We start from the raw sequence: 13,310 nt of genomic DNA on the forward strand, positions 1-13,310 counted from the left end.
TAGTTTATTATTCTTCTCTCCAGGCATGAAAATTCATTTTAAAGCAAATAGAACCTGTATGAGTAAATTTCTGGGCACAAACTGCCTGGGATCCTAGAGGATCTGGGAGAACCTTGAGATGTTTTAATGGTTTCCAAATGTTGCTGACCTTCAGCATCATGGTAGGGAAAAAGTATGGGTCTCATTCTGGAAATTTCAACTCAGTAGAAGTTTGGAGGCGGAGCCTAAAAATCTATTTTTTAAGCTCCCAGGTGATTCTGATGATTGGCCAGGTTTGGAATCCACCGATTTGGTCCAAATTTTTCACTTTGCACATGGGGGAACAGAAGCCTGGAGAGGAGGAGAATGGCCAGACCCAGGTGCTTAGTTTGTGACAGAGTCAGCACTGGAACCCACAACTCCTAATTTGAGCCCAGTGTCCTCCACTCCCATGCCAGGCTGTCTTCTTCAAACTCACTGCTGTTGTCTCTCTCTGGGGCTGACTATTCCAGTAGAAGAACCCACAGTCTGTGCACATGGCTCCAGGAACCAGGCTTTAGGAAGGAGGAGGCTGGCCTACGTTAGGTGGTTTGCAAGTTGCTGGACTTCTTCTTTAGAGCAATTTCTCTCTCGTGCTGGTGCATGTGGCCCAGCATCCTGCAGGTGCCTCCTTGGGACCTCGACCCCTGTGCTGATGGCCTGTGCCCCTGCTACCAAGTATGGAAAATATCAACTAATTTACCTATGCCGGTCTCTTGAGTCTGAGACTGTATTCTCAGGACTGTCAAGTTCTCTACAAGAACTTTTAAACTCTGTGTTTTCACCTTATGATAATCTAACGAGAGTAACGGATAACCATGTAACAATGAGTATTGCCACATGCTTTCAGATCCCATGTTACATTTTATGTTGATGATTGTACAACCACTAAGTAGGACTACTTTAATTAATGGGGCATCTCGTAGACAAGTGGTGGGACAGTGAGTCAGCACACCCTACGTAGACATTTAGGGTAAAGATTTCAAAATGCCTTGTACAGCAGCAGCCGGAACTACCAACATTTTGTGAGCGAGGATTGAGTTTTAAAGAAGCCACATCTTGGGGCGCCCGGTGGCTCAGTCGTTAAGCGTCTGCCTTCGGTTCAGGTTAAGATCCCAGGGTCCTGGGATCGAGCCCCGAATCGGGCTCCCCGCTCCGCGGGAAGCCTGCTTCTCCCTCTCCCTCTCCCCCTGCTTGTGCTCTCTCTCACTGTGTCTCTCTCTGCCAAATAAATAAAATCTTAAAAAAAAAAAAAAAGAAGAAGCCACATCTACTACTACGTTAAGGTAATGTTACTATTTTCTTACTGGCATTTATAATATAATTTTTAACTTCCAGTTTTGTTTGTATTTTATAAAGGCATAAGAGCTATAAGAATCTTATTCCTTGTTTTGAGATTATTCACAGTTAAATAACATCAAAATAAATCATGTAAGTGATCACTGAGAGTCCACAGAAATTTTTTTCCTTTCAAGGGGGTCTTGCATGTTATTGTAGCTTGAGAAGCCCTCCCCCGCCGCCGCCCCAGGGGCAAGACAGCAGCTGCTCCAAGCGGAGCAGCTGGCCTTTCCCCCTTGCCCTCTCATTTTGCTCTCTGCCTTGTTCGTGGGCACCGAGGAAAGGTGTATCGGGAAGATAATCTGGTGAGAGACATTCATACTGTGAAGGGGGCCTCTATTCCTTCCTCGGCATAGGTTTGTTAAGGGGACAGTTCAGAGGTTGATGGGGATAGAAGCAAAAAATAAGACAGCATCCAGAGCAGAGCCCCATGAAACACTGTTCAAGGTGACACTAAAAACAAGGCACACCAGTCACTGAACTTTCACACAGTAACTCCAAGTTCCTGCACCAACGGGGTGGCTCTGTCTGTTCTCGTGAGTTTTTGAAAGCTCTGTCTTCAAATGACCCCACTGCTGCCACTAAGAATTTAGGAAAGAGAGAAAGAGATCCTCTTATTTCTCCCGATTCTCTCATGGATTTGAAATGAGACCCCAGGCCCCAGTGCTTATGTTTGGGGCCCTGCCCAAGGTCAGACCCCTCGAGCTAGACTTTGCCCATTGATGGCTTTCTGAGCCCCTGGTACCGTGTCGCACCCGATCTGCCCTGATACCTGTGGTGCCCAACTCTTGCCTAAACCCGCTTTATTCCCTGCTGTAGGAATCTGCCCCGGTTTCGTCTTTCTCCCCACAGGGACCATCCCTAGTTGCACGAGATTGCCGTTTTCAGACAGCCAGTTGTGTGGAAAAGGACTTCTGGTGAGAAGACAGACACCTCTCTCAACCTCACCTGATTGTAGTAGGCCACAGGGAACCCAACGGTAAATTTCATGGGGACCACAGCAAGCTCCCTCTTCTTCCAGTAGTTCTTTTTGTTAAATTCCTCTGCAGCCAGTTTCCTAGCAGAGAATGAAGATTTCTCCAGACATTCTTTCCAGCATCTTCGCAAGGGCTCTGGATTAAATGTCTGCTTGTAGGTTGTTTCGTTAATTGTCTTATACATGTTTATTTCTTTAACCTGAAAGACAATAAAATGGATTTTAAGGATATATGCCTATTCCATTAGTGGAGCATGGGTTTTTGTTAAATACCCGATATGAAGAAAGTCTTTCTAAAAAAGGAAACCATTTAAATGGCTATAAATATGCAAGTGCAAATATACATACGTAAACATCACAATAACAACAATAACCACAATAACAATAAAAACTACTGGTGAACGCTTCATCTGCTCCAGGCTGTAGGGTAAGTGTATTATCTCAGTTAACTTCACCATAACCCTGAGAAATAGCAGCCCTGTCACAAGTTTTGTTAGTGGTGAGACAAAATTCTCCCCACTCAAAATTATTCTACCCCTACACAACATTTCCTTATTCTTAACTGTTCAAATTAGCTCCTCAAAATCTGGAACTGTGGTGGAATGTTTGCACAAATGGCAATCATTTCATTCTCTGTATTCATGCTCTTAGGTGGTTTCACCCTGACTCTGGGATTGGCCATATGATTTGGTCTGGCCCATGGGGCAATACATATTAATACAGGCAGACACTTATGGGCTTGCCACATTCCTGCCACTCTTGGGAACCCTGTGACCACCACCATGAGAACTAATTTGGGCTAGTCTGCTGGAGGATGAGACTCTGTGAAGTGGACATGACCCTTCTCAGCTGAGATGCTCCCTAGACTAATTGGCCCAGTGACCATCAGACACGTAAATGAAGCTGTCTTAAACCATAAAACTCCAGCTGAGCTGGCTCAGATCAGAAGAGCTACCCAGCTGACCCTGAGAACCAGAAGAAATACTTTGTGTTATTTTAGTCCATTAAATTTTGTGGTTGACTTGTTACATATCAAAAGCTAACTGATACACAGATGGTGTACTTTATTTCTTTATATCTACTTAGAAGCGGATACAATGTTATATGTAGGTACTCAAGATATATTTGAACCAAAGCTGTTTCATTAGGGGGTTCTAACTTATTACCTCTTCAGGGAATAAGTTACACTGAGATGCCACAGCAGTTATGTAAGCTTCTACTACCACTGCAGCCTGGGGGAAGCCATATCCTCGGAAGGCCGTGTTGGATGGCAAATTTGTTTTGCAGGGCCTACCCTGGCACCGGAAATTAGGAATATAATATGCATTGTCAGATTTCAGCACAATGAACTCCGTTACCTGAATTAAAGCAAAACAAAACAAGAATTCACATCTATCAAATATTCAAAACCACTTAACCTAATTTTATCTCTAACAAGAATGCTTCACAGAACTTATCTATTTTGTATGACAAATATTCATGCAAATAAAGTATGACACATACAGCTCAACTGGTAGCCTCTGGGAAAAGCATATTTCTTACCGACTCAGACTCATCAGGAGTGCATCCACCATTGATATAATATTCAACATCAGCAGCTTTGATCACACCATTGTTCATGAATCCAATCTGCAAAGTGATATAAATAAAACCACTTTCTCAATACAACCACGTTACTACACAAACACATATGATCACAGTTGTCAGTCTACCTGATTTATGAACATGGTTCGAAGTGACAGTCACCAGAGGGACACTGAGGCTGATGCCCAAGTTGACCAGGATCCCAACAGAAAGTTCTGGTCGGTTGTAGGCAGCATCCAAATATTCGTGGATGGTATGGAATTTAGTAATTGTCCTTCCTGTTGGTTGGCTGGTTGGTTGGTTGGTTATCACTGAACAATGTTTTAGGCCGTTTCCTAAAATTTCTGATCTCACTCACTTTGTATTTTCCCAGGAGTGGGTGGCGGCCAGCAGTTATCAGCATGTCGTCACCACGCTCTAGAATAAACCGGATTGGGCAGCCAGTCCTATAGGAAATGACTATTAATATGCTGGATGCTTCATAAATTGTAGAGACAAAGAGATGGGGAAGGGGGCTTGAGATAATCAGGCTTAGTGGTTTTTAATGGGGGAAGTTACATGCTTTAAACAACATTTCAGAAGTTTGTGGGAACATTAAAATTAAAAAAACACGATTACTATTATTATCCTGATTTAGTCATGTCTGAGAATTTATATATCGAAATGCTACATTATTTCATTATAAGTTACTTTCCTTTAATTTTTTAATATAACATTAAGGCATTGTATGATTATTTTGCTATTATGTGTATAAGTAGGTTATATTATTATGAACTTTACTTTGGGATATTAAATGGAGCATTAAAATAACTGCCATGGGGGATGTTGAGGCTGGAAAGGTTGAGAACCAATGCTCTGTTGAGCTCAGGCTCCTTTTCATTCAGGCTCCATGTTCATAAAATGTCCATCGAGGACTCCTCTGGCTTCTGAAGGAATGTTCTCAGTGCCTGCACACCCATATGTATAAGACAGCCTTTTCTATTGTTGGAAAGTGCCAATGAGCTAAGGTCGTTCACAGTTTTTCTTTTTGTAGTGGTAGCCTAGGATAAGTTAAGTTTGTCTTGAATATTTATGAGAGGTTTAGTAGTTATAAGGTTCACAAAAGTCATGGCTATTCCTGTGTCTGGCTATTCCATCTGGATAATGCAGAGGCTAAGTGAATATTCCCAGGAGCAGCAGACCCTGGTTTATTTCATGACAAAACATGTCCCTTATAAGGTTAGGGTTTTGACCCTCCTTCCACTCAGGCAATCTCAGTTTGATTTACTTTAACAATTTAAAACATAAACATTTTAAAGAGTTAAAGTCAATGAAAAAGCAATACATGGTTACATCTGAGTCAAGACACACAGTGGTTACATCTATTTTACACAATAATCTTACAAGACAAGTAGATATTATTTTCACCAATTTATGGGTGAAGAAACTGAAGTGGCTTGTCAAGGTGACCTTGTGAGTGAGTGGCAGTTCAAGAGCAGGACTAGAACACAGATCCTCTGCTCAGGTCCAGTGTTCCTTCCCCGACCTGCTACCTGCCCCCCCCCCCCGCCCCCAGAGACGAAAGGCTGTGACCCGTGGGATGGAAGCTGGGGTGCAGGACCAGAAGGACACGATGATCTCTGCAGGGCCAGGACGGCTGCCATTAACAGCGGCTATTGCGACTCTTACTTGTTGGCGGCTACAGCACTGATGGCTGCCAGCACAGCAGGCTTGGTCACTTTTCCCCCAAACCCTCCTCCAGTTCTTTTCACATGGCAGGCGATTCTACTCCTTGGAAGGTTTAATGCTACAGCCACAAATTCCTGCAAGAGGTAAGTCCCCAAAGCCACGTCAGTGCAATTTGATAGTTTATTTCCTCACCTGTGTGCTTCCCCTCTGCCTAGTTGAAGAAGCCCCGTAATTCAACAAATAGAACATTTACTTAGAACAAATACTTAGAACATACTTAGTTCCATAACTTAGAATCTTTAGAGTTGTGCAGCCATCACCATAATCTGAGAACATTTAAGCGTCCCCAAAGAAACCCTGGACCTACTGAGCAGTCACTCCTTATCTTCCTCCAGCCCCGCCAGCACTAGGCAACTACTGATTTACTTTTTGTCTCCATAGATTTACTGTTTGAAACATTTCATATAAACTTAATCATACAATATGTGGTCTTTTGTGACTGGCTTCTTTCACTTGGCATAATATTTTCAAGGTTGTTGAAAGCATGTTGTCCATGTTGTAGCATGTAACTGTACTTCATTCTTTTCATGGCTGAATGATATTCCACTGTATGGATATACCATGTTTTGTTTACCCATTCATCAATTGATGGGCATTTGGACTGTTTCCACTTTTGGCTATCGTAAGCAATGCTGCTATGAACACTCACGTATAAATTTTTGTGTGGGTAGATGACTTCAGTTCTCTCAGGTAGATACCTAGTCATGGAATTGTTGGGTTATGTAGTCACTATCTTTAATATCCTTAGAAACTGCCATGCTATTTTGTAGGCTGTGCCATTTTTCATGCCCATCAGCAATGTATGAAGGTTTCAATTTCTCCACATCCTCATCAACATTTGTTACTGTCTTTTGATTACAGCCATTCTAGTGGATGTAGAGTGGTATCTCATTGTGATTTTGATGTACATTTCCTTAGTGACAAAGCTGTGAGCATCTTTTTGTGTGCTTATTAGTCATTCATAGACCTTCTTTATCTATTCAAATCCTTTATTTGGCCTGCTTTAGATATTGCCCCGGGGTGCTGGGCTGTGGGCTGTGAGTACCCTGTACCCTCGTTACCGCTGGGAAATGCCTCATGAAGGTAACTAATTGTACCTTAGAAGGTATTGATGATAGATAGCAATGGTAACCTGGGACATACATTTTATCCATTTGGAGCCCACAGCTGCATACTCTCTGTCAAAAGAGAGCTCAGAGGTGATCTTTATCACCTCCCTCAATTTATAGAAAAAGATACTGGTGCCCGGCACTTGTGGGAGATCACATAATTTTTTAGGGGCAAAACCATAACTCCTCATTCCTCTGCTGTCCACTTCAGAACTTGCAACCGTGGAGGCCACAAACACCCCAGCTCAACATCAGTGCCCTCAGACTTTCATTTTGCCTTGAACAGCAGCTTCCTCTTCCCACTGAGCCTATCCACCCCTGCAGGACCCCAAGGCACCAACTCACTCTGCTCTACCAGGAAGCCCTCAGCTTTCCCCTCAGTGATGCTTGTCATTACTCCTCCTCCCAGTACAACTGTTTAAGTATCCCCTGTGCCAGACACTATTCTAGAACCAACATCTCTATATCTCAGAAGAGGGGAATGTCAGAGGATTTCCTTTACTTGCCTGGGTGCAGCAACGCCTTATATCTCAACCACTGGAATAGGCCTGGAAATCACCTGCTACTGCACTGGAAATGTAATCACTTTAAATGTGCATCACCAATGCATGCAAACATTAAGACAGAGAAGCGACACCAATGAACCACAGGGGAAATTTAAATATAATACTAAGGCTGTGACCTCCCTGACATTAGGTTTTACACTATCAATTGTTATAAGGGTAAGATAAATCTTGCACATGTTTTGAAAGGTAGCAAAATTTTCATTTCTTTGAAAAGTCTGCCCTTTTAGGGAAATATTTGCCCCATTTTCTTCATTCTGGACTGTAGCTTATGTCAAATATACAGAGAGTTTGAGTCACGGGAGTGGAAAGAATCCAAAGTTCCCCAGAGCAGAGTGCCTGGTTGTAGGGCCTTATAGCACACCGTTAGCTGGAGTCTCATTTTCCAAAAATATCCTGTTACCTGCACATGACTCGGAAACTGTGTTCCAAGGTATAGCACCATTTCTTTATCTTCCTGTTTTGGGATAACCAGGATAGTTTGTGTTTCCATGTAGAAATGTTCCTGCCCTTCTACATGGGCCTCACCTGTAAGTCATAAACACAGGACAATGCTTAGTTGAAAGTCCCAAGCTGGGGGCTCTCAGTGGTATTTTGTTTATGAGGAGTGCGTTGCTTTAGCTTCTGGAGAGCTGGACTTTATAGCATTTGGTAAACTACTTTTTTCTATTTTCTAATTAAGACTTATTGTGCACAACCAGCTGTCTGACCCTGGGTCATTCACTTCCTCTCTCTTGGCCTCAGTTTCCTCATCTGTTGAGTGGGGTGGCGAGATCCATGATGTGCTGGACTTGAGCATACAGACTAACCTGGTCACACATCCAGGTGCCGCCATCTCTAGTGAATTTGGCCAAGTTATTAAAACCTCATTTCCTCCTCTGTAAAACAGGGAGGGGGGGAGGGTAATAACAATATGTATCTCAGTCTGGTGATGTCAGGATTATTGAGTCACAGAAGATCAGTAGTTGGTGAAAGGACACAAAGGTTTAAAATGGCAGAGCTGAGGTTGTTTATTTCCCTAAAACCAGCCTACTCCTGCTGGTTTAGCTGAGATTTTTGCCTGGCTCAGTATACCCTTATCATTTTCTAGGTCATACCAGAAGAGGCATTTGGCCCTAGTTTCAGTATTTGGAGGGCATTTTTACTTTAAAATGAAATAAAATACTAAATACTTCAGTATTTTTATTTTAATGTATGTCAACTATAATTCAATTAAGAATAACAGCAACAACAAAAATTAGCCAAAAGATTCCTGTGCTGTTAAAATAAGTGAGGAGTTATTTTTGCCAGGAGTCAAAGGATTTCTTGAAATTATTTCTTTGGACAACAAAATGTAAGTCATGCAAAAAAGGTCCAAAAAAAAAAAAAAAAGCTCTCTTCCAGGTTTTCATAAAAGACTAAAAGCTTACAGAACACTCTTTTCCAACTCTTTAGAAGAAAGTAATAGATTCTGTGAAAATTACTATTTTCTCTTACCCAAGACTGGAAATAATTTTCTTTAAAGAGCTGTGTTTCTCAGTCCTGGATATACCTTAGGATCATCTGGGGAGCTTTTAGATAAATACTGATGCTCTCACCTTGTACTCAAAGTTCTGATTTCATTGGTATGGGGTGGGATTTGGGCATTGGTATTAAAAAAAAATCGGGGCACCTGGGTGGCTCAGTCAGTTGAGTGTCTGCCTTCAGCTCAGGTTGGGATGGAGCTCCACATCGGGCTCCCTGCTCAGTAGGGGGCCTGCTTCCTTCTGCTACTCCCCCTGCTTGTGCTCTCTCTCTCTCAAATTAATAAATTAAAAAAACTTAAAAAAAATCATACTAACTAGGTCTTTGCCAGTTCAGTAAATCAAAGCAGACAAACAAATAAACCAACAAATAAATGATAGTATCAAGATTGGAAAAGAAATAAAACTGTCATGGTATGTTTGTATATACATAAAATTCAAGAGAATTATTAAAATAGTAAGTGAATTTAGTAAAGTTCTTAGGTACATGATCAACATATAAAAGCTAATTGTGGCAGAGGGCACGTGATGTGATGAGCACTGGGTGTTATTGAACACTACATCTGAAACTAATGATGTACTATATGTTGGCTAATTGAATTTAAATAAAAAATTAAAAAAACTAAATAGACAAAAGCTAATTTTGTTTTTATATACTAGACATAAACAAGTAGAAAATTAAATAAAAATAAATGTCATTTAAAACAGCATCATAGGGGCACCTGGGTGGCTCAGTCATTAAGTGTCTGCCTTCAGCTCAGGTCATGGTCCCAGGGTCCTGGGATCAAGCACCACATCAGGCTCCCTGCTTCACGGGAAGCCTACTTCTCCCTCTCCCAGTCCCCCTGCTTGTGTTCCCTCTCTCGCTGTGTCTCTCTGTCAAATAAATAAATAAAATCTTAAAAAAAAAATTAAACAGCATCATAAAACACCAAATACTAGGTATAAATATTAAGAAGGATGTGCAAAATCTCTATAGTGAAAACTACAGTTACTGAGAGAAATTAAAGTAAACCTAAATAAAAGGCAGTGTCTATCCTGCTCATGGATTGGAACTTAATACTGTTAAGATTTCCAGTCTCTAAGTTGATATTGTTTCAATGCGATTCCAGTCAGAATCCCAGCAAGTTATTTTTAGTGAAAATTGATGAGCTGACGATAAATGTATATGGAAATGCAAAGAACCTATAATAGCTAAGGTCATATTGAGAAAGAATTAGCAAAAGGACATTACACTCTCAGATTTCAAAACTCAAAATAGAGTTACAGCAAGTAAGACAGTGTGGTCTATTACAAAGATAGATAAACAGATGAATGCAATATAATAAAGAGTTCAGAAATAGAACAACACATACGTAGACACCTGGAAAACCATAAAAGCTGCACTGCAATTCACTAAAGATAGTTTTTAATAGATGGTGCTGGGTCAACTGGATATCCACTTGAAAAAACTGAACCTTGACCCCTGCGTCATACTAGACAGAAAAATTAATTTGAGATGGATCATAGACCTCAGTGTCAAGGCTAAAATATTTTATTAAGATTCTAGGAGTAAACATAGAAAAATATCTTCATGACCTTTGGATAGGCAAGAATTTCTTCATGGGCTCAACAACATTGGGCACCATAAAGAAAAGACTGACAAATTGTTCTACATTAAAATCAAGAACTTTTGTTCATGAAAAAGAATAATGAGGACGTTGAACATGCAATCCACAGGCTGGGATAAGATATGTGCAATATTTAGAACCAACAAAGAACTTATACCAAAAACATAGAAACCTTCTATAAATTTGTAAGGAAATCGAGTAATTATTATACTAATTATATTAAAATCAATTATATATAATTATGGCAATATAACATAATATTAATTATAATTATCACTTGTAATTAATTAAAAAACAGGCAAAAGACTTAAACAAATATTTTACGAAAGCGGATCTAAAAATGGCCAATACATGTATGAAAAGGATTCAATATCATTAATCATCAAAGAAATTCAATGGAAACCACAATGAGATAGTACTCCACCAGATTACATAAAACTAAAAAGACTGATGATAACAACAGAAAAATGGAAATCTCATAATTGCTAATAGGAGTACAACTTGGAACAAAATTTTTTTTTTAATGTTTGGCATTAACTACTAAAGGTAATTAGCAATTCTACTCCTGGGTATATTTCAGTGGAAATGACTGCTATGTCCACCAAAAGATATGTAAAATATTACAGAAACTTTATTCATAACATCATCATGTTGAAAATAGCTAAATAGTCCATCAATGATAGAATGGATAAATAAATTGTGGAATTATTTATACAATGGAATACTCCTAAATGATGAAAAAGAACTACTGATCTATGCTACAATGTGGATGAATCTTCCATACACAATGTTGAATAAAAGAAGTAGGCACAAAGAAAGTTATACTGTAAGATTTTATTTGTATGAAGTTCAAAAGAGGTAAAACTTTTCTGTAGTGATAAAGACCTTTGGGAGAGTTATTGATTGAGAGAGAGCAAGAGGAACCTTTCTGGGCTGCTAGAAGTGTTCTCTATATATATTTCTAAAGATTTTATTTTTAAGTAATCTCTGCACCCGACGTGGGGCTCGACCTTACAACCCCAAGATCAAAGAGTTGCATGCTCTTCCAACTGAGCCAGCCAGGAACCCTGGAAGTGTTCTGTATCTTGATGTGGGTAGTGTTTACATAGATTTGTACAGATACATAAAATTTCAAACTGTAAACTTATTATTTGTGCATTTTAAATTTTGATTTAAAAATCACACTAGGGTTGAGAGCTCTGCCTTGAAGTTTCAGTATTTCTCAAACCAGATGACTGAACTTAGAGTCTTCAACTTCAGAGGAGTTACTTTTCTGGCCCAAGACCACTTACCTTCAATGATTTGATCAACATATTTAAAGGCTTCCTCTACATTTCCTTGCTCAACTTTCTTTTCAATGGAAAAAAATGAATTGTGCTTTAGCGCTTGCTGCAAGGGAAAAACAAATAAACCAAAACAATAAAAAGTTTTGTTTTTTCACATCCTAATAAGCCATTCATCCATCAAACTGCTATGCTTTTGCTTTGTCAGATATTCACACACCACAACAGACAATCTGAGCAGTGTGGAGAGTCAGCAGAAACTGGGATACAAGGGACTACAGGCATTGGTGACTCAGTTTTGTTCAGGGCTCTGAGAAAGAGCTGAGGGGGAAACAAACATATCTGAAACATGGCCTCTAGATTGCTGAGGGATGACCTGAGGCAGTTGGGTATTCAGGTGCCAACTTTATGGTGTGAGTGGGGAGTGGGGTAAGAGGGTTGAGAGAGGCCAAGGAGGAGGCTGGTGGAGCTGCAAACACTCAGAAATGGCCTTGTGTAGGTGACCTAAATTAGGCACTGAATTGCATGGAATTAGGACAGTTAGAGGTGGGAGAGGAAATCATTTGAAGTCAAGGGCACCTCAGAAAGCAATAGTTTGAGGTTGAAATCAAGCTGAGGGGCCAAAAAGAGAACAAGGTCAGGCTGGCTGGGGAGCAGGTTTTCTATCAAGAAGCAGCTGGATGAGCTTCAAAGGTAAATTGAGGTTGGACTATGAAAGACCTTCAGTTCTATGCTAAGAACCTTATCGAGGGGGACATGATCGTGTAAGAAAAGTGACCTGATGAACACTGAGGCTTAGAAAAGTTAATGTGGTGGGTAGACAGTTTGAAATGGAGTATAAGAGCCTCTTTAAGTGGTAACTGTAGTAAGTCTGACAATAAATGGTGAGATCTTGACTGAAGGGTATGATGGGGGTGAAACTGAGATGGAAAGAAAGGGGCAGACTTAAAGGCATTTAAAAGATAACTGGAAAAGACTTGAACTTGGCAACTCTTGGGAAGAACAGAGGCGAATCAGAGGATATTGAAGACTGCAGCCTACTTGGCTGGGTTTCATACTGCTCATGTACCCACCTATTCTCTCTCCCTCCATCACACAAATTTAATAAGACACACCACAGGCTTAGCTCTTTGCCAAACCCTGGGGCTACAAAGCACCATCCCCCCATTAATAACAACAACTAAAATAAAAATAATAGCAAATATTTACTGCATACATTCCATGTCTCCCAGGTGCTGTTCTAGACATTTTACTTGGGTTTTCTCATCTAACCCTCGCAGTGACCTTTTCTGTAGGTGCTTTTATAGTTCCCATTTTACAGCTGAGAAAGTAAGAGGAATTTAAGTAACTTGCCAAAATTTCCTTGCTATTAAGAGGCCTCCAAAAGATGGAGTCAGAGTACAAACCTGGGTTTTCCGTCTCCAGAGCTTGGAGGAAGTGGGCCAGAGACAGAGGACCCAGGCTGTAATTCAGTAAGTGTTACAACTGTTCTCAGTTCACAGTGCTCTGGATTTTCCCACTGGCTAGTTTTACATGAAGTCATAAGGACATTCCTCTGGTGTTACTTATCTGTATTCAGAGGACATGCCTTAGCAGGAG

The 13,310-nt window shown here is 40.5% G+C and overlaps 1 protein-coding gene across 1 annotated transcript in view; it reads right to left on the reverse strand.

Annotated features, from left to right (window-relative positions):
* LOC102743641 (aldehyde oxidase 4-like) overlaps positions 1-13,310 on the reverse strand; it is a 56,643-nt gene that overhangs the window by 13,078 nt on the left and 30,255 nt on the right. Inside the window, 7 exon segments of the mRNA XM_081815390.1 lie at positions 2,305-2,532; positions 3,499-3,690; positions 3,875-3,961; positions 4,275-4,362; positions 5,585-5,718; positions 7,720-7,844; positions 11,721-11,817. Of these exon segments, the coding sequence (XP_081671516.1) occupies positions 2,305-2,532; positions 3,499-3,690; positions 3,875-3,961; positions 4,275-4,362; positions 5,585-5,718; positions 7,720-7,844; positions 11,721-11,817 (951 nt within the window).

Source organism: Leptonychotes weddellii, chromosome 3, assembly GCF_054177405.1.
Source record: "Leptonychotes weddellii isolate Sample4059 chromosome 3, ASM5417740v2, whole genome shotgun sequence".
In the NCBI taxonomy this organism is placed as follows: domain Eukaryota; kingdom Metazoa; phylum Chordata; class Mammalia; order Carnivora; family Phocidae; genus Leptonychotes; species Leptonychotes weddellii.